This window comes from Sinocyclocheilus grahami, unplaced genomic scaffold, assembly GCF_001515645.1.
Source record: "Sinocyclocheilus grahami isolate Dianchi unplaced genomic scaffold, SAMN03320097.WGS_v1.1 scaffold100.1, whole genome shotgun sequence".
Classification (NCBI taxonomy): Eukaryota; Metazoa; Chordata; class Actinopteri; order Cypriniformes; family Cyprinidae; genus Sinocyclocheilus; species Sinocyclocheilus grahami.
The window spans coordinates 1187968-1208280 of NW_015505279.1; the positions used below are offsets into that span (position 1 = coordinate 1187968).

Sequence of the window (20313 nt, forward strand, 5' to 3'; positions counted from 1 at the left end):
TCTCTCTCTCTCTCTCTCTCTCTCTCTCTGTCTGTCGGTCTGTCTGTCAGTCGGTCTTGTCTGTTTTCTAATATATTCTTTATGTTTAGCTTAATATGCTTAATCATATGTCTTTTTTTTACTTTTTTCTCATAGGGAAATCTGTCATTCGGGGACCCAAAATTAGTGATTATTTTGATGTGAGTATCTGTCAGTAATTTGAGGGGAAGCTAATGAAAGCATATGATAAATCATCGACCTAATGAAAGCGTAACTGATATATAGAGATTGCAGCTTGGATGATGTTGTTTTAAAAACGTGAAATCATATTTGCAGCACAGTTAGCGTAACATTTTCAAGCAAAACAGAAAATTTGCATGGAAATAATGTAGGGTGGACTTAATTTGAATTGTGATGTGATTGGATAGTGAAGAGTATTATTTTTTATAAATAAATATAATTAAGAATATATTCCCACCAGGCATTATTGGTTACATCAGTCATTTCAGAGGTGGTGCAACATTTTACATTGATGAAAGGTTTTTCAGACATAAGTTTTTTTTTACAGAGAGAGCCATACTCCGTAAACTACTGTTTAATAAAAAGAAAAAAAGAAGCAATTTTCAACTTTTTTTTTCAAGCTGCTGTACCAAAAACATACTGAACCTTGACGTCAAAGGCAAGTTGCACGCTGAATAGGGCTGGGCAAAAAAAATCGTTTTTTCGATTAATAGTTTTTTTTAAATGACGTCGATGCGATATCGATACTCAAAAGCCGCGAATCGATCTTTTCCAGGATTTATTTCAGCACACATTTAAAATAAGACCTGATTAACGTGAATCTTATCATTAGTCTTCTCCACTAGATGTCACCCTTATTTACCTTGCGCGATGTTACAACAGAAAGCCAGAAAGCCTGTCATTCATTCAGCGCTTATCATGGCCATACGCGTGATTCGCAATGCTCAGGTGAAGTGCTATAGTAATACTATACATCCTGAACATTTTTGAGTACCTTTACACCACTAGTGCATGTTTCCTACTACAATATGTGCAGCAGCATTTGATCAAAACATTTTTTTGACCACATTTACACCTTTATTTAGCACAGACCACTTATGATCGGGTCATCCGAGACTATGCTAATGCTCTGCCTTATTTCAGTAATTGTTTATCATGATCAAACATGTCTGAAACGCAAACGCTCCATACACAACTGACATTCTCATCCAAGAACACACACACACACACACGTACGTCACAACAACACTCGTCTATATTCCCACAATACAAACTGCCTGTGCGTGCCTCTCATTACTACACAGTTACTACAGCATTACTGCACAGTCTAATGTTGTACAATGCTGTTTCAGACCCGGCAGAGCAGCTCGTCTCCCACCAGTCTGTGTTTTGGCGACTCTTTGGTTTCTTCTAGACAGATGGCGGTCAAGAGTGTTCAGGTGGGACTTGTGCATAAGTGCACTTACATTTATATAAATAACAAGAGTCTCATTAGCAGTAGTTTTAGAACAATCAATCAATTAATTAATCAATTATCACGTTAACTTATTTTGCTGGTATTTTTTAAGAGCCAAAATTGTTGGTTGTGGCATAAATTAGGGCAAAGATATTTATATATATATTTATTTTTGTTTTTTTGGTTGTCACAAATGTATTGAGTTTGAATATTTATAAGAAATGAGTCTAGGATAATGATAAAACAATAAAATGTACACATTTTAGACAAAGAAAAAGAAAGTAGCACAAATAAATGATTAATGCATGGTAAAAGGTTTCCATGACTGTTTTAATGGAGTTTTCACATAACAAAAAAAGAAAAGGGAAATGTTTTGACAACAAATGAAGCCCTGCAACTTGAAATGACTGTATTTGAAGAATATCAATCATGAATAAGTTGTTGAGTTGTGTGTGTGTGTGTGTTTGTGTCTTGCTCCTCCTGTAGACTGCCCTGACGGTGGTGAAACTGGCCGCTATAGAGAGCAATAAAAACTTGGACCTGGAGAAGAAGGAGGGCAGGATAGACGATCTGCTGCGGGTGAGAAAAGAGATGAGGAGGAGGACAATTAATCATAATCATTTCTATTAATTCAAATGAATAATGTATCAGACTATTCATGATATTGTTAAATATATATTATTTATTCGTTAAACTCTTTAAATCTTTTGAGTGACTAGAGTGCATTTTCATTATGTATAGACTTACAGAATCTGATTTGCTGCCAATTTTAGTTACATCAGACTTGGTGTAACCCTAACTTTGTTGTTATTTTTCATAATATATTTAAAGTTTCTTTCTCTTTCCTGCAGGCAAACTGTGATCTTAGGAGACAAATTGATGAGCAGCAAAAGCTTCTAGAAAAGTACAAAGAACGTTTAAACATGTGCATCACGATGAGCAAAAAACTTCTGATTGAGAAGGTGAAGATTTCAGAAGTTTTAGTTTTAGCTGTTGGTTGGTTGGTTGTATAAAAAATACCCAGTGCTTCAGTATAAGGGTCATCATTTAACCACAAGCTTTAATAGTTTCAACACCGTAACACCGTAAGCGATTCAGATCTTTATAAAGGTGTGTGTATTTGTCCAGAGCACACAGGAGAAGCAGGCGTGTCGGGAGAAGAGCATGCAGGATCGACTGCGTTTGGGTCATTTCACCACTGTGAGACGCGGAGCCTCGTTTACAGAGCAGTGGACAGACGGCTACGCCTTCCAGAACCTCGTCAAGTAAGACGCTTAATGAAGCCCAAAGTAGACTTCTGTATTTGCACATGCAGTCCTCTATAGCCTTTCAAAGTAAACACTATTCTGCATGTGTGAACATTACGATAACTTGACTTGTAAAATACATTGGACTAAAGTCCCTTAACAGTTATGTCTTTCTTTAATCAAATGTTCACCCATCAATGGTAGGATCTATAAGTGAGTGCATTACAGATTTGCCTGTATGAGCAGTTATTCATCGACTGTTTTTCTGCAGACAGCAGGAATGGATCATTCAACAACGGGAAGAAATCGAGAGACAGCGGAAACTGTTAGCTAAGAGAAAACCCCCATCAGCCAGCAGCTCACAGTCGCCCAGCACCAACTCTGAACCCAAACCACGCAAGACCAAGGCTGTGAATGGTTCCGAGAACGACCCTTTCCTCAAACCCAGCCTTCCTCAGCTGTGAGTGCTGCTAAAAGCTGCAGTAGAGTTATTAGAATTCAGCATCACTAACATTCACAAATAACTGATTTCATTTGCCAGAAAATCCTAGAGAAGATCTTTAAGCTGGAAGTCAAAATGTTAGACTCACTTGAATGACATGTTTCTGATGAATTGCAGGACATGATTTATTAGGAAGCCAGATGATCATTTTAGATGATGTTTCTTTCCACTCTATGGAAAAATAACTTTTTATCTGCTACGACACAAGTCTCTAAGGAGCCAGTGTGGAGAAATGGCATCAGCTCCTTCAGAATTGAGATTGTTTTTCACTCTTCCTAGCCCACTGCATGCATGGAGGTTTTTTATCTCTTTCCTCTGATGTTCCTGCAGGCTAACTTTAGCGGAGTACCATGAGCAGGAGGAGATCTTCAAACTGAGACTCGGCCATCTCAAAAAGGTCAGTGGCTCCTGTATGATTTAGATCTTCGTGCATTTCAGAACATGTAAAAACAATAAAAAGAAGTCTTTGTTTCTGCAGAAGTACTCCAAAGAACAGCATATACTTTTGTAACATTATGAATGTCTTTACTGTTACTTTTGATCAATTTAATGTCTTAAAAGTATTAATTTCTTTAAAAAAAAAAAAAAAACTGCATCCTTACCCGTTGCTTTCTATCCACTTTCTAATTTCCCTATGGCAGAAGTGGCAGAATACACCACAGTATGATTTTATAAATGTTTTCTTCATGTGTTTGTGCATTTGTAGGAGGAGGCAGAGATTCAGGCAGAGCTGGAGAGGTTGGAGAGGGTGCGAAATCTTCACATCCGAGAGTTGAAAAGAATAAACAATGAAGACAGTTCACAGTATGTACCCACGCTACGATGACATCAGCCTCTGATCTTTTTCATTTTCATTTTATTTTGTGTTGTTTGTACTGGACATTGACTACTCATATTTACGGTGCTCCCATGAGTGTACTGATTGTAAAGGGTCCATGTTCTACACATTTGTGACCCTGGAGCACAAAACCAGTTTTAAGTCGCTGGGGTATATTTGTAGCAATAGCCAAAAATACATTGTATGGGTCAAAATTATAGATTTTTCTTTTATGCCAAAAATCATTAGGATATTAAGTAAAGATCATGTTCCATGAAGATATTTTGTAAATGTCCTAACGTAAATATATCAAAAGGTAATTTTTGATTAGTAATATGCATTGCTAAGTACTTCATTTGGACAACTTTAAAGGTGATTTTCTCAATATTTCGATTTTTTTTGCACCCTCAGATTCCAGATTGTTAAATATTGTCCGATCCTAACAAAACCATACATCAATGCAAAGCTTATTTATTCAGCTTTCAGATGATGCATAAATCTCAATTTCAAAAAATTTACCCTTATGACTGGTTTTGTGGTCCAGGGTCACATTTACAGTATATGTTGTCTATATATATACAGTGGGTACGGAAAGTATTCAGACCCCCTTAAATATTTCACTCTTTGTTATATTGCAGCCATTTGCTAAAATCATTTAAGTATTTTTTTTTTCCTCATTAATGTACACACAGCACCCCATATTGACAGAAAAAAGAAATGACAACAAAAAGTGCTCCTCCACACTGACAAAACTCACGTTTGAATCATCAGTGGCAAATCCTTTAAATGAAAACGTACTTACGTGAGTCAGAACTGCCGGCATTTTAGTCTAACGTTACTCTCCCAGGATCAGTAAACAGTCCTCCATAAAATGAGCTGCACACATCCGGATATTTGGGTTAAAATGTTCTGGAACAGTGTTGTAAATACAACTTAACCACTGATTTGTAGTCGTGTCCTCTTTTGGAAGACCAAACTAAGTAGTTTTGCTTTCACAACGAAAAACAAAGCAGCCTAGCGTGAGCAGAAGCCCCGGCTTAGCGTGTGCTGAGGCCAGGATAGAGTGAGCTGAGGCGGTGGGGTTGAGAACGGCGTGGCCGGCGGATCCGACGAAGGAGCAGCAACCACATGTGACGATCCCGGGCTTCATCCACGGTGATAGCCGATCCGGCGATCCACAGCGCTAAGTTTATGTATTTCCTCAGCGACCAGCACAGATCAGCTCTAGGCATGACGAAGCGGATATCGTCCTCTTTTGGAAGACCAAACAAAGTAGTTTCGCTTTCACAACGAAGCACACAGCGCCTTCACGACATGGCAGAAAGCGGCACCAATACTACAGCGAGAATAAAAGTTACTTCTTTCTTTGCTAGAACATTTGGGCGGCATTATGCAAATCTTCCCACGCAGTGAGGTAGACATGTGGGGGCGTGTTAGAACGAGCCATTTTAGGTAGGCGTGGTTGACTCTGAACTTTTATAAAGAATATCTCTTTGGATTTGAGACTTTAGTCTTTGCAACTTTACAGATCTTCTTTATGCACCAAGAGCTTGTAACACTCCAAAGAGAAAGGACAAATTGAAAACGCATCATATGACCCCTTTAAATGTTTGAAAAGTTTTGTAGACACACGAGTTGTATATGAATAAATTAACATAAAATAAAATAAACAGCATGGTAGGACATGATTTATTAGTAGCAAAATGTTACTAACGTTTTGTCTGCTACAACACACAAGTCTGTAAGTGAGCATTGTGGAGAAATTGCATCAGCTCCTTCAGAATCATGTGATTGCTTCCTACTCTTTGACAGTCAGATCATCCTAGCCCAGTGCATGCATGGAGGTTTTTTAATCCTGTTCCTCTGATGCTCCTGCAGGCTAACTTTAGCGGAGTACCATGAGCAGGAGGAGATCTTCAAACTGAGACTCGGTCATCTCAAAAAGGTCAGTGCACAAGCTCAGTGGCTCCTGTGTGATTTCAGAAGATGTAAAAACCATTGAAAAAGGGAAGGTGATGTCTGTCTTCGTTTCCGCAGAAGTACTCCAAAGAACAGCATATGCTTTTGTAACATTATGAACATCTTTACTGTTACTTTTGATCAATTTAATGTGTCTTTGCTTAATAAAAGTATTAATTTCTTTCAAAAAAGATAGTGCTCATCAGCTTTACCCACTGTTTTCTGTCCTCCTTATCTCTTCCATCAGTAGAAGTGGCAGAACATGCCACCATATGTTTTTATATAAATAAAATATATAAATGTATGTTTTTGTTTGTGTATTTGTAGGAGGAGGCAGAGATTCAGGCAGAGCTGGAGAGGTTGGAGAGGGTGCGAAATCTTCACATCCGAGAGCTGAAAAGAATAAACAATGAAGACAGCTCGCAGTATGTACACACACACTGTGATGAACTCAGCCTCTGATATTTCTTTCTTTTTCACACGAGTTTACTGACTGTAAAAGGTCCATATTCTACACATTTGTAGCATTTTATATAATGTTTTCTGCTTGTTTGTTTTTACCAAAAACATGATTTAGTTTTATATGATTATTTTCCACCCACCCTCCCCTTTTCTCCTGTTTCTCTTTGTTTTTTTTTGTATCGTTTTAATCTTTCTCAGATTCAAGGACCATCCCACCCTGAATGAGCGCTACCTGCTGCTACATCTGCTGGGTCGAGGTGGTTTCAGTGAGGTCTACAAGGTATCTTCACCCCTCATTTATAACAGAGCCTGATATAAGCTGACCTTTGAGAAAGAAACGGGTTATTTGATTCATTATTCTGCTCTTCAGGCGTTTGACTTAATTGAGCAACGCTACGCCGCTGTGAAGATTCATCAGCTCAACAAAAACTGGAGAGAGGAGAAGAAAGAAAACTACCACAAGTGTGTTCCTCCTCTTTGATGCTATTCAAGGAAATGTTCATACATCTGTGGCCTGCTGCCAATCAACCCCAATTAATTCGATTTCAGATTTGCACTCGAACTTAATATACAGGGTAGACATTATTGTCAACAACATGCTGCTAAGGGAGCTGTATTTAACCATGAAAATTCTGTTAAGCTTAAATCAGCTCTCTCTTTTTTTTTTTTTTTATATATGTGCTTGATATGTAGCATAGGCATGCAGGCTCATATTGCAGTGTGGGGACATTGTTATGTAAGGCTGTATTTCCATGCCAATTGGTATTCGGTACAGAGCTTGAAATGTCTGGAAATCTCGTCCGTCTTTCTCTCATGACGCTGGCCGTCTGGGTCTCTCATGGTAACCTGTGCCTCTCTTCTCTGCAGACACGCCTGTCGGGAATACCGAATACATAAACAGTTGGATCATCCCAGAATAGTTAAACTGTACGATTACTTTTCACTGGACACAGACACGTGAGTTCCAGCCCTGCAGATTTCACCGACCAATCAGAGCGCATCCGTGAGACGGACGCACGTTACATGAAGGGTGTCTGTTTCTTGCAGGTTCTGTACGGTTTTGGAATACTGTGAAGGAAATGATCTGGATTTCTACTTGAAACAGCACAAGCTGATGTCTGAGAAAGAAGCTCGCTCTATCGTCATGCAGATTGTTAATGCTTTACGATACCTGAACGAGATCAAGCCACCCATAATACACTATGACCTCAAACCCGGTGAACACATTCTCTTAATTTACTTTTCATAACATTTAAATATGCTGGAATTTTATTTATTTTTTTGCCAGTATATATGCATGTATGTAAGCAGAGCAGTGAACCGTTTAAAAGTTTGGGCTTGGTACAGTTTTTATTTTGTTTCTTAGTTTTTTACAAAAAAAAATATAGTAAAAACAAGAATTTGTGAGAATTTATTATTTTTTTTTTGTTGTATGTAATGTATTAACATTTTCAGCATCCAGTCTTCAGTGCCACATGATCCTTCAGAAATCACTCTAATATGCTGATTTGCTGCTCAAGAAACGTTTCTTTATATCAATGTTGGAAACAGTTGCACTGCTTTATATTTTTGTGGAAACTGATACGTTTGTTCAGGGTTATTTCAACAAAGTTTAAACGAACAGCATTTATTCGATTTTTTTTTTTCTGGCTTCACTGTCAGTTTTGAACAATTTAATACAGCAAAAATTGATTTAACCTCAGTTAAACAATTCATAAGAGAATCAAGGGGATTTCCATAATTGTTCTTAAAGGGCATATCAATATGTGTCATCAGCATAAAAATGGAAAGCAATTCCATGTTTACGAAAGATTGACCCTAAAGGTAAAATATATAATGAGAATTATATCAATGTTGGAAACAGTTGCACTGCTTTATATTTTTGTGGAAACTGATACGTTTGTTCAGGGTTATTTCAACAAAGTTTAAACGAACAGCATTTATTCGATTTTTTTTTTTTTCTGGCTTCACTGTCAGTTTTGAACAATTTAATACAGCCTTGCTGAATAAATATATTATATATATTTTTTTTTAATCGTACTGACTTCAAACTTTTGAATGTAGCATATATGTTATTTTTCCACCCACCCCTGTTATGCATATCTGGAGCACAAAAGCAGTCTTAAGTCGCTGGGGTATATTTGTAGCAATAGCCAAAATTTCCTACCATAAATATATCAAAACTTCATTTTTGATTAGTAATATGCATTGCTAAGAACTTCATTTGGACAACTTTAAAGGTGATTTTCTCAATATTTCGATTTTTTTGCACCCTCAGATTCCAGATTTTCCAATAGTTGTATCTCGGCCAAATATTGTTCTCCTTTCCTAACAAACCATACACCAATGAAAAGCTTATTTATTCAGCTTTCGGATGATGTATACATCTCAATTTCGAAAAATTGACACTTAAGGTTTTTTGGCTCCCGGGTCACAAATGTGAAAGATATTGAAGATAATCCTGTATAGGGAATGTGTGTGCTTGTGTATTTATTTTTGTCTGTGTGGTTGTGTGCAGGGAATATTTTACTGGTAGATGGAAATGCATGTGGAGAGATAAAGATCACAGATTTCGGACTGTCTAAAATCATGGACGATGACAACTATGGAGTAGATGGGATGGACCTGACATCACAAGGGGCAGGCACTTACTGGTAACACGCTCACAGATACACTCACATTTTGGCCTTTGCCTTTAAAAGCGTGTAACTCAATCGTGTCTGGTTTCGACTGTAAGGTACTTACCCCCGGAGTGTTTTGTGGTGGGTAAAGAGCCTCCAAAGATCTCCAATAAGGTGGATGTCTGGTCTGTCGGTGTCATATTTTTCCAGTGCCTCTATGGAAGAAAGGTGAGAAGCAATTATCTGAATAATGGGAAGATTATCAGTAGCCTCTACAGGTTACAGTGTAAAAAGGAAATAGCTGTCATTTTCCTGATTTCTAGTACACCTGGCCGATTGCATAAACCGCTTAGACTAGTCTTAAAAAGTTAGTAATCTAATTTTTTTTCTTTAAGACTGGTCATAACTTTAAGTCGGTTATAAAAAGGGACAATGGTCTAATTTGAATCCAAAAAGTAAGTTTGATTACTTCTTGGCTAACTACTAGTTGGTCAAACAGTCTTGACGTAGTTGTTTATGCAGCTGGTCCCTGTAGAACTAAAGCTAGTTATGTTTAACCATGCAAAATTGTTTGTTTTTCTAGCCATTTGGCCATAACCAGTCCCAGCAGGACATCCTACAGGAGAACACCATCCTGAAAGCCACAGAGGTTCAGTTCCCTTCCAAACCTGTTGCCAGCAATGAGGCCAAGGTCATTTCAGAATTTCTTTGAAAAATAATCGGTGTACATTTTTTACGGCATTATAAAAAAATTACGAGTCGTTGACATGACATTTTGCATGCAGTGTGGCATGCTATACTTTGTCTAAAACAGTAGCTCTTCGAGGAATAAACAGTTGTTGAGTGGGTGAATTAAAATAAGAACCATTTTCATGTTTAGCCCATTTTAGTGCTCGTCTCATTTTTGAAGTCATTTTAGGTCATCTCGAGGATATTTGCTGACCCCCTGGTTAAGAACTATTCAGATCTAGAACTATTTTGAACAATTTTTGCAAATTCTTTATAACATTATTATGCGTGCAGTTGGTATAAGCATTAATTTAGAGACTACTTAGAATATTTGTACTTTTAATAGTTTATTGCACTGTAGGTCTATTTAAAATGATCTGGAAAAAAGCAGATTTAAAAACTTGCAAGAATATCCACTTTCCTTAAACCAAACGGGTGTCTCTTTGTAACACACCAGATTCAGATCACCGCACAGACAAACCTTCAGCATTTTAGAGAAGTTCAGTTTAGTGTGTGTGTATGTATAATATATATGTGTATATACACAGTCAAATCAAAAAATATTCAGACACCAGATATAATTTTTTATATTTTTTTACTAGGGGTTGCAGGACACTATAGTTAATTTATGAAAGTGAGGATAGCAAAATAAAGTAAACTGTGACAACATATTATATGCAAAAATTCTTCATACAGTGGACTACCAGTAAAATTGATAAACAATTTGGGACCAAAAATTATTCAGACACTTTGACCTGACCATGTTTTGCTTAAGTGTTATCTAACATTATCAAGCTGAATTTGTTCTGACACAGTTTAACTCTGAGTTCTTGTCATATTTTATTACCATGTTCTAAACTATAGCAAATAAACTGTGATAATGTGTGAAATGTTGAAGGTGACTGAATACATTTTAGTTTGACTGTATCTATAGTATGTGTGTGTATCATACATACAAGTGCATTTATTTAAAGAAGTTCATATTTAATATCATCAGCGTTAAGTTAATATTTAAACTGCATGTCAAAATGTAATATGAAAATACATATTTTATTATTATTTTATCTGATAAAGAATTGGGAACCATTGTCTTAAACACATAAATGTAAACCTGAAATACCGATGAAGAAATGTCCATGATTAGTAAAGCCCTGTTCACCAGCCCTGCCAGTCTATATAGATTATATATAATGATGATTAAACTAAGATATCGTTTTATTAGATATTGCCAGTTAGCTTTCTAATAATGTAACATTCTGCTGTTGAAAAAATGTTTATATAAACTACAGCAGTGCTAGTGCATTCAATAATTAACCAGACAAACTATCAATATACACTTTAAATTCACCCATACTGTCAAAATTTCCTAAAAATCATTTGAATTTGACACATAATCTGTTTTCTTCTCCCTAATAAGGAACATTAATATAATATTAATATAAACTGCACCAGGGCTATTCTGCTCGTTGCTTCATCAATAAATGAATCGGATTCAGTAAGACTGCGGACAGTTGCAGATAAATCATATAGAATATATATATGGTTGATATAAAGTTGAGTTGGCTCACAAACTCCAAGTCACTAGAGTTCAACCACAAGCTTGGTTAAAGTTTGAACTGTTACGAGAATGTCATAAGAAATTGCTGATAAAAAGCATATAATGCTGTTGAGGCAAAATCTCACATTTTGACATTTAGCATATTTTCTTAGAGACACTTATTATTTAGTGCAAAACCATTTTTGTGTTTGTAATAAATGGCATGTGACTGTTTCCTGCAGGCGTTCATCCGCCGGTGTCTAGCCTACAGGAAGGAGGACCGGTTTGATGTGCACCAGCTGGGAAGTGACTCCTACCTGCTGCCTCACATCAGACGGGCCAGTTCTTCAGGAGCCCTGGCACCAAACTCCAGCTCCTACTGACAGCTTGCACTGAACACTGCCTGACAGCCCGGCTGGCCAGCGGCTGATCTCCGTCCCTGGAGCAGGGCGTGACCATTTCCAGGCAGCCGGAAGGAAAAGAAGCTCAGCTTGAAGAAGTTTGTCTTGAATTCATGAGATTTGGGTTTACTGAGAAAAGTGTTTCGAAAGAGAATAAAGAAAAATAAAGCATGAACATGTAGACACACCCAGAGAATGTCACAAAGAGAAAAATAATGCCTTCTGGAGATTCGATAGGGCACAGCTACTGTTAAGTACTTTGAAATGCGACTGTTGTCATTTGGTTTTTCACATGGTTGCCTCCCAGTTCAACAAAGAGAGAGACCTGGCAAACCACTGTCAATTCCCACGGTCTCTGCTGGGTTTCCCTAAATTAAGGATTTCTTTGAAGAGCCTCCGTTCAGAGTTACTGTAACTGGCCTGCAAAGGTTGCATTCTTCACTCTGTAGTAATGTCATGTGGTACAGACGACAGTGTTAGCTTTCCTTGCTTTGTTCAACTAGCTACGAGAATGTAATTCTAGCATACCGAGCGGCTGCTGGCACACTAGGCCCAGGCAGCATACTAATGTTAAATGCACAAAAGAACCAAATGTAGACGAATGGCAGTGTACAGAATCCTATGCAGGACAAAATAAAAGTATCCCCTCTGGAGAATTCATGTATATTTGTTGTACAGGACCTTAATTTCAGATATTAACTTTCAGCAGATTCATTCTGTACAGAGGTTTAACATTTTGCCCTATTTCTTGTAAATTTTATTTCCGTGTTTTTTTTTTTGTTTCGTTTTTTGCTGCTTTGATGTTGCTCTTTTTCAAACCGCTGTATAATGTACTTTGGGTATAAATTGTACAGTCCTGTTAAAAGAATAATTGCAAATAAATGCCAGGAAGCTCCATTTAGTGTGTTGAATGACTTGCCCTTTGCCAAAAGTCGTAAGTGAAAGAAACTTGATTTAACGATCAAATTTCAGGTCATTATCAAACAAAACCCCTAGGTTTTTGACAACAGGTTTATAATAAGTGGTCAGCTCACCTAAATTGAACAGTTCAGGAAGTGCAGAATCCCCAAACCAGACAAGCTCTGTTTTACTCTCATTAAAATTGTAAAAAATTGATTTAACCTCAGTTAAACAATTCATAAGAGAATCAAGGGGATTTCCATAATTGTTCTTAAAGGGCATATCAATATGTGTCATCAGCATAAAAATGGAAAGCAATTCCATGTTTACGAAAGATTGACCCTAAAGGTAAAATATATAATGAGCACACGTCGCTTTTCAGACCGATGAGCTTTGTAAAAATCGACGCGTTTCAGAAAGGCGGGGCATAGAGGAGAAACAATAATGTACAGTATGTGGAAAATAATGTGTTTTTTGAACCTTAAACCACATAAACACATTTCATTACACCAAATACACAAAATAATGCTCTTTTTAGCAACATCATATGACCCCTTTAAGCTATGTAAAATAGTTCTGTATAATGTATTAATAGGCCTATATAGGCCTAAGATAACAAACATGCATTCAAACTTTCTATTCATATCTTACATATCAGTTTTATTTCCACCACACTGAACAAATTCGGCCCTGATTTTATCAGAGAAATAATGCGTTAATTGGGTAAAGTGTTGATAAATGGCACTGAATGCACTGTAAGCCACGATCGGCCGCTAGACGTCCAGCTGTCATAGCAGAACTAGACTAAATTAAGTGAATGCAATCCACGGTTTGAATGTACAACATGTCTGTGTCACCACCTGACTATCCATCACTCCCCTTCCTATGTGTGAATGTGACTAATAAAGTCTCATGCAGTGTTTCTCTTCCAGAGTTGCTTGTGGAAATGATGATGCTTTTCAAAGAGCTCCTATTTCAATAATAAATCTTATTTTACATAACTTATTATGCATGGATAATGATGCACTAATCATTATGAATGATTGCTGAATGAATAATCAGTGAAGTATGGTTAACACGGTATGATTTAGTAAGGACTCCCGTATGCAGAGGTTCATGTATTAACTTTGCACTGATTACACTGTGTTCTATTAAGTGATTTAGGAAGGAACAAATAGAGGAGAGAACGACAGGGAAGCAAACTGGCAGCACTCCAACCCTATTTTGTCAATACCATCACTGTTTCAACTGCAGGCTTCAGTGTTTATCAGAGGCAGAGAACAGCGAGCAGCCGCATGAGGGTGCTGGAGCACTGACTGGAGGAGATGTGTTTGAAATGAAATACGGCTTGCTGCATACTGCGCAGTACACACTTTTTTTATTTTAGCAGTATGTGCCATTATTACACTACAAACGTTGTAAACTCTACAGCAGTTTTGTCACGTGACCTCACCATATTGCCTGTTATTCAGGCAGTGGCTTTTAATTATCACAGAGGGCTACTGGCTGTTATTATAAGACAAAACATGAGCAAGTATCTATATGTAGGCCTAATACATAAATCATTGGCATAGATCTACTGGTAGTGTACAGAGATTGATTTAACTTCAAGTCAACTCAAAGTAGGCTACATTTAAGGCAAGTCATCACTCCGGTGAGGGTAAAACTTATAGAGTTCACCAAACTTTTCACCAGTTGACTATTACTGGCACATTACACTAGTACATTAAGACAATTGTTTTGTATTACAAGTTTTCTAGAACATTATGTTTAAATTATGCATTATGTAACTAGGCACTACTGTACATTTTAAAAACACCACCACCAAGAGTGCGACACTCTTCCATTTGGTCACTCAGAGTGACAGAGGAGACTGAGGAAAGAGAGGCTGGATGTAGGATGAGATCCGTAGATCCGGAGTCTCTTTTCCTTGTCTGAGATACAGCAATGGTCTTAGATGGTAATACCGTAATAGTGAATCAGTACCATATTCTAGTAACTGTATTTATACTCAAGGCATTCAAAGAATATCATGGTACTTTTATGCTACTGTAAAAAAAAAAAAGAAGACATTAAATGTAAAGAGGTCTCACAGCAATCTATTTTGGTTTGGACGGTTGTCTTATGCAATGGCAAAAGTGTGTGTGTGTGTGCAAGTTGCCTTGTGTATATATATATATGGCGTGTTAAGGCAAAGCAGACGGCTGGTTTTCTCAGTCTACTGCCCACAGTCTGCACAGCACACCTGAGACGTGACTGTGTGTGTGTGTGTGTGCAAGTTGCCTTGTGTATATATATATATGGCGTGTTAAGGCAAAGCAGACGGCTGGTTTTCTCAGTCTACTGCCCACAGTCTGCACAGCACACCTGAGACGTGACTGTGTGTGTGTGTGTGTGCAAGTTGCCTTGTGTATATATATATATGGCGTGTTAAGGCAAAGCAGACGGCTGGTTTTCTCAGTCTACTGCCCACAGTCTGCACAGCACACCTGAGACGTGACTGTGTGTGTGTGTGTGTGCAAGTTGCCTTGTGTATATATATATATGGCGTGTTAAGGCAAAGCAGACGGCTGGTTTTCTCAGTCTACTGCCCACAGTCTGCACAGCACACCTGAGACGTGACTGTGTGTGTGTGTGTGTGCAAGTTGCCTTGTGTATATATATATATGGCGTGTTAAGGCAAAGCAGACGGCTGGTTTTCTCAGTCTACTGCCCACAGTCTGCACAGCACACCTGAGACGTGACTGTGTGTGTGTGTGTGTGCAAGTTGCCTTGTGTATATATATATATGGCGTGTTAAGGCAAAGCAGACGGCTGGTTTTCTCAGTCTACTGCCCACAGTCTGCACAGCACACCTGAGACGTGACTGTGTGTGTGTGTGTGTGCAAGTTGCCTTGTGTATATATATATATGGCGTGTTAAGGCAAAGCAGACGGCTGGTTTTCTCAGTCTACTGCCCACAGTCTGCACAGCACACCTGAGACGTGACTGTGTGTGTGTGTGTGTGCAAGTTGCCTTGTGTATATATATATATGGCGTGTTAAGGCAAAGCAGACGGCTGGTTTTCTCAGTCTACTGCCCACAGTCTGCACAGCACACCTGAGACGTGACTGTGTGTGTGTGTGTGTGTGTGTGCAAGTTGCCTTGTGTATATATATATATGGCGTGTTAAGGCAAAGCAGACGGCTGGTTTTCTCAGTCTACTGCCCACAGTCTGCACAGCACACCTGAGACGTGACTGTGTGTGTGTGTGTGTGTGTGTGTGAAGAGAGCCAAGCTTATTCTTTCCAATGCAGCTCTAAGTTTAATAATGCTTGTAATTGGAATGGATGGGTGCAGAAGAGCTCTGCTAAGACTGTGAAGCTAATAGGAGTAAGTGAGAGCGCTTTTGGCTGCAATCCACACGGCTTTTCCCTTTGACATTATGGGAAAATGACATTTACAGGTATCAGTGGAATCTCAAACAGTAAGGGAACTAGTAGATAAATGAAGAGTTTTAATAAAAGATAATTAATAAAGAGTTATTTGACGGTACATACACCATTAATCTAAACAATACATGTTAACCCTATATCTTTATGGTTATTTTATGGCATCACTGTAAAAAAAAAAAAAACCTTTTGCATTAATGCATTTAGCAGACACTTTTGTCCAAAGAATCAAAGAGTAACATAGCAATCAAAGAGCCAACAATATTCATAATACACAATGCCCGGTTTATTATACAACTAAAATAGGAACCTTTATTTTTAAAAGAGTAATGCTTTTCCATGTCCTGAGCAATTGTGCAATGTCACACCGTTTCAGGCCGCAGGATGAAACTCATTTTGAAATGCAAAAAAAAAGAAAAAAGAAATATACCTTTCTCCCGCATTACCCCAACCCAGATAAAAGGTGTTCAGCCAGCAGAACGCTGACATTGGCTCCCCACAGGCTGCCTTTGCTTATGAAAGAGAACAAGCCCTGATGGATTTTCTGATAAATATCTTTAAAGAGGTAAATAATGAGCAAACCTGCTCCCACAGAGGACTGGAAACACTTCACTGCTGTGATCACTCAGTAAAACTCCTGCTCGGGGTTATTCATGTGAGAAACGAGGAGTGACAGAGGAGACTGAGGAACGAGAGGCTGGATGAGATCCGGAGATTTCCCTGTCCTCAGGCAAAACACTTTCATCTACGGCAAAGGGCTTTCTTGAAAAACTGTCTGAAATCTGCCACAAGAAGCTTTTTGGGTAAGGTAATGGTGCGTTTTGTAGTGATTGCATTTCGATTAGAGAGCTGCATTTAATGCTGCAGCTGCGTCTCAACATTATATCCAATGGCTGTGAAATTCACAGATAATCCCTGTGAAATGGGCTGGAACATGGAAATTCAGCAGCTTATGGAGTCTAAAGAGTGTGGGCTCGAATGACGACTCGTCTTTTTCTTCAGAGAAAACCATTATAACAGCATTTATGTCTGATCTGAGACATTCAAGGAAAAGTTCACCCAAAAACGAAGATTTGCTATTAATCTTTGCTATTAAGTGAATGGGTGCCGTCAGAATGAGAGTCCAAACAGCTGATAAAAACATCACAATAATCCACAAGTGAAATGAACTCATCCTCAAGCCATCCAAAAGATGTAGATGAGATGTTTCTTCATCTGAACACACTTGCAGAAATGTAGCATTCCATCACTTGCTCACCAATGGATCAACAGGGGATGGACTTTATTATTATTATTATTATTGTTTTTATGTATTTATTACATATTATGGACTCATATTTTGGCCAGAGGTGACAGTTTAAAGTTAAAATGCTTTAATGATGGATATTGGCTTCTCAAGATGTTAACTGTGGTGTGGATTATTGTGATGTTTTTATCAGCTGTTTGGACTCTCATTCTGACGGCACCCATTCACTGCAGTGGATCCATCGGTGAGCAAGTGATGCTACATTTCTCCAAATCTGTTCCCATGAAGAAACAAACTCATCTACATCTTGGACGGTCTCAGTGTGAGTACATTTTCAGCATTTTTTAAATGTGTTATTTTTGGGTGAACTATTCCTCTCATCTGCTTCTATAGTAGAAGAGCAAATCATTTCTAAGGAGTGCTTTACTTACAGTCTATTTGGCAACACTTGGTCTAGCATTCTGTTCAGTAATGCATGACAACCATCATTCCCTTCTTTTATAAATACACACAAAATAAATAATAATAAAAAACATTTTCACGCTGAGTGTTTATTTGCACTGGTGACAGAGAACAGCAATATTGCACATACTTCAAGCCAGTTAAAATGCACATCGTTTAATAACACTCAGGCCCTTTAATCTAGAGATCATTAGCTTTACATCTACTGTGCAGACTGAAGTAAGCATAGCGTACACAAAATATTAGCATAGTTGATTTAGGAATGTGAAATTGTGTTTGGTCTACTGAAGAAATTCAACCTAATTACTAATACTACAAATATAGCTGCTAATAAATTACATTTCCCTCTCTGGAGGATCATCGCTGTGACGTCGCTGTGCTTTTCTCAACAAAAGTTAAGAGACTTTATTTGAGATTTTTTCTTCGCTTTTTAAAGTTCTTTTTTTTTTTATATGAATTCATTGTGAATACCAGTCACTAAATCTCAGCTTCAGCATTCATTGCACTATGATTAGTATCTTAAGCTAGACATTCATTTCTTAGACTAAGTTAGATACACTATATGGCCAAAGGCACTGATGTTAGATGAGGGGGTCTGGCAAAGTTGTTTAGTGGGGTTCACGTCTGGGCTTTGTGCAGGACACTCGAGGTCTTCCCCACCAGACTTATATACACCGTTTTAGGCACCACCATTTCTCTAGATGAACATCATGGTGTAACACTGAAATTGTGTACACTGGAGTTACCGGAATAACAAAACCCATTAATTAGAATGAGATGTTCACATACTTCTGGCCATATAATGCTGCAGGGAGTTACAAGTGTGTAGATTGACAATGAAATGTAATTTTGTTCCATGTATTTGGTTAATAAATTAATTAAAATCTCTAATGAACTGTTTTGAACAATATAGATAAATATGGTTTCTCAAAATACAAATGACAATTCTTGGAGGGTAAAAACTGAGGAATAAACTCTGTCACACAAATATACTTGTGATATAAATCATAACTCAATAAATATCCCTATTTAATCTTTACCACTATTCAAACATTTCTTTCTGTAAAACTATGTGATATACGTTTGTCACAAACAATCACGATTTACACAAAGAGTCATAAATTCTAAAACCACAGCGTTTCAAAACAGTACTTGGTACAACGGTACACACTTCATTTAATCTTCATCACATAACAGCTAAGAAGTTATGCGGACGGTGGCTATTAGATGGTGGCATATTACAGTATATTCTTAAGCTCTTATTTTTATTGAGAATTCAGACCAGTTCTGGATTTTAAAGCAAATGTTCATGGTTCAATAGTTATGCTCCATTTCCACAAAATAATTTGGATTTGTCCCTTAGTTTCTACAAAAATATTGTGTTTCAATTAATGCACTTACAATGGACGTCTATGGGGCAAGATGTTTGGGTTTTAAAGTAAAAAAAAAATAATAATATTTTTTTTTGTTAAAGTGCTTAACAACCTTATTCTGTACAAAAATGTGTGATATTTGAGCTGTAAGTTGTAAAAATACGGTGACAGAGAAGTGCAAAGCAAATCACAATTCTGAAAACAAAATAACAAATTACAAACGCAAATGCAAGTCTAAAAAACAAAATAACAATTCAGAAAACACAACAACAATTCAGAAAACATTATAACAAATCAGAAAACACAACGACAAATCAGACAAACCGGAAGAGGTAGGTATAGTTTGCGACAGCGCCATTGGTTTGGGATTACTTACCGCTGACTGGACGAGACATCTGCCAATCAACGTATACAGAGAAGAACCAGCCGAAGAACAGCAGAGTCGTGGTAGAAAGTTCAGAGATGGTATCTTGTGATTTGTTTTGCACTTCTCGGTCACCATATAAAAAATCGTAATTGTGACTACACTTTTAATACAGCGAGGTATTGCTACTCCGATGCCTTGCCCATTCAATTTCCATTGAGAGAGCAATACTATAAGCACAATTTGTGTTTCTTTGTAGAAGGTGAAGGACAAATTATTTCTAAATTCTGTGGTAATCAACAGTATCACAGACACTGTCATAGACCTTAACTTGTACTGAACCATGAACATTTCTTTAATGTACAGTTGGGCTGTATAGTGAGTATAACATTTCCTGCTAAAAGAAAAGGTAACACTTTGCAATAAGGTCTCATTACATAATATTAGTTCATGAATTAAGTAAGGAGTAATTGACAACGGGCCATTGAATTATTAAATGCACTGCACATAATGCACTGTAAATATAATGAGACCTGACTGGAACAAATATAGCTCTACATTTCCCTGAAAATAACTGCACACATTAGAACATTTGATACCCAATCAGAAACAAGCATTCAACTGCAGTAATTCATTAAAGTATTTATTGTTCTTTGTTAATTAATGTTAGCTCAGGTCCATTATATAATATTAGATCAAACACGTTTGTTTTTGATAACGTGTTAGCAAATGTTTTAATTAACATTAACTAAGATTAATAATTGCTTTAAGTATTTTTCAATGTCATTTCATGTCAACGAATGTAG

General features: G+C 37.5%; 1 protein-coding gene across 1 annotated transcript in view; it reads left to right on the forward strand.

Moving 5' to 3' along the window:
• tlk1a (tousled-like kinase 1a) overlaps positions 1 to 12626 on the forward strand; it is a 52758-nt gene extending 40132 nt beyond the window's left edge. Inside the window, exons 5-20 of the mRNA XM_016276286.1 lie at positions 136 to 179; positions 1353 to 1439; positions 1943 to 2035; positions 2308 to 2418; positions 2585 to 2721; positions 2975 to 3163; positions 3536 to 3602; positions 3912 to 4009; positions 6642 to 6723; positions 6814 to 6905; positions 7311 to 7400; positions 7491 to 7660; positions 8962 to 9097; positions 9181 to 9292; positions 9648 to 9755; positions 11573 to 12626. Coding sequence (XP_016131772.1) covers positions 136 to 179; positions 1353 to 1439; positions 1943 to 2035; positions 2308 to 2418; positions 2585 to 2721; positions 2975 to 3163; positions 3536 to 3602; positions 3912 to 4009; positions 6642 to 6723; positions 6814 to 6905; positions 7311 to 7400; positions 7491 to 7660; positions 8962 to 9097; positions 9181 to 9292; positions 9648 to 9755; positions 11573 to 11713 — 1757 coding nt within the window. The 3' untranslated portion in view covers positions 11714 to 12626. The remainder of the gene's footprint in view (positions 1 to 135; positions 180 to 1352; positions 1440 to 1942; positions 2036 to 2307; positions 2419 to 2584; positions 2722 to 2974; positions 3164 to 3535; positions 3603 to 3911; positions 4010 to 6641; positions 6724 to 6813; positions 6906 to 7310; positions 7401 to 7490; positions 7661 to 8961; positions 9098 to 9180; positions 9293 to 9647; positions 9756 to 11572) is intronic.
• Positions 12627 to 20313: the final 7687 nt, after the last annotated feature.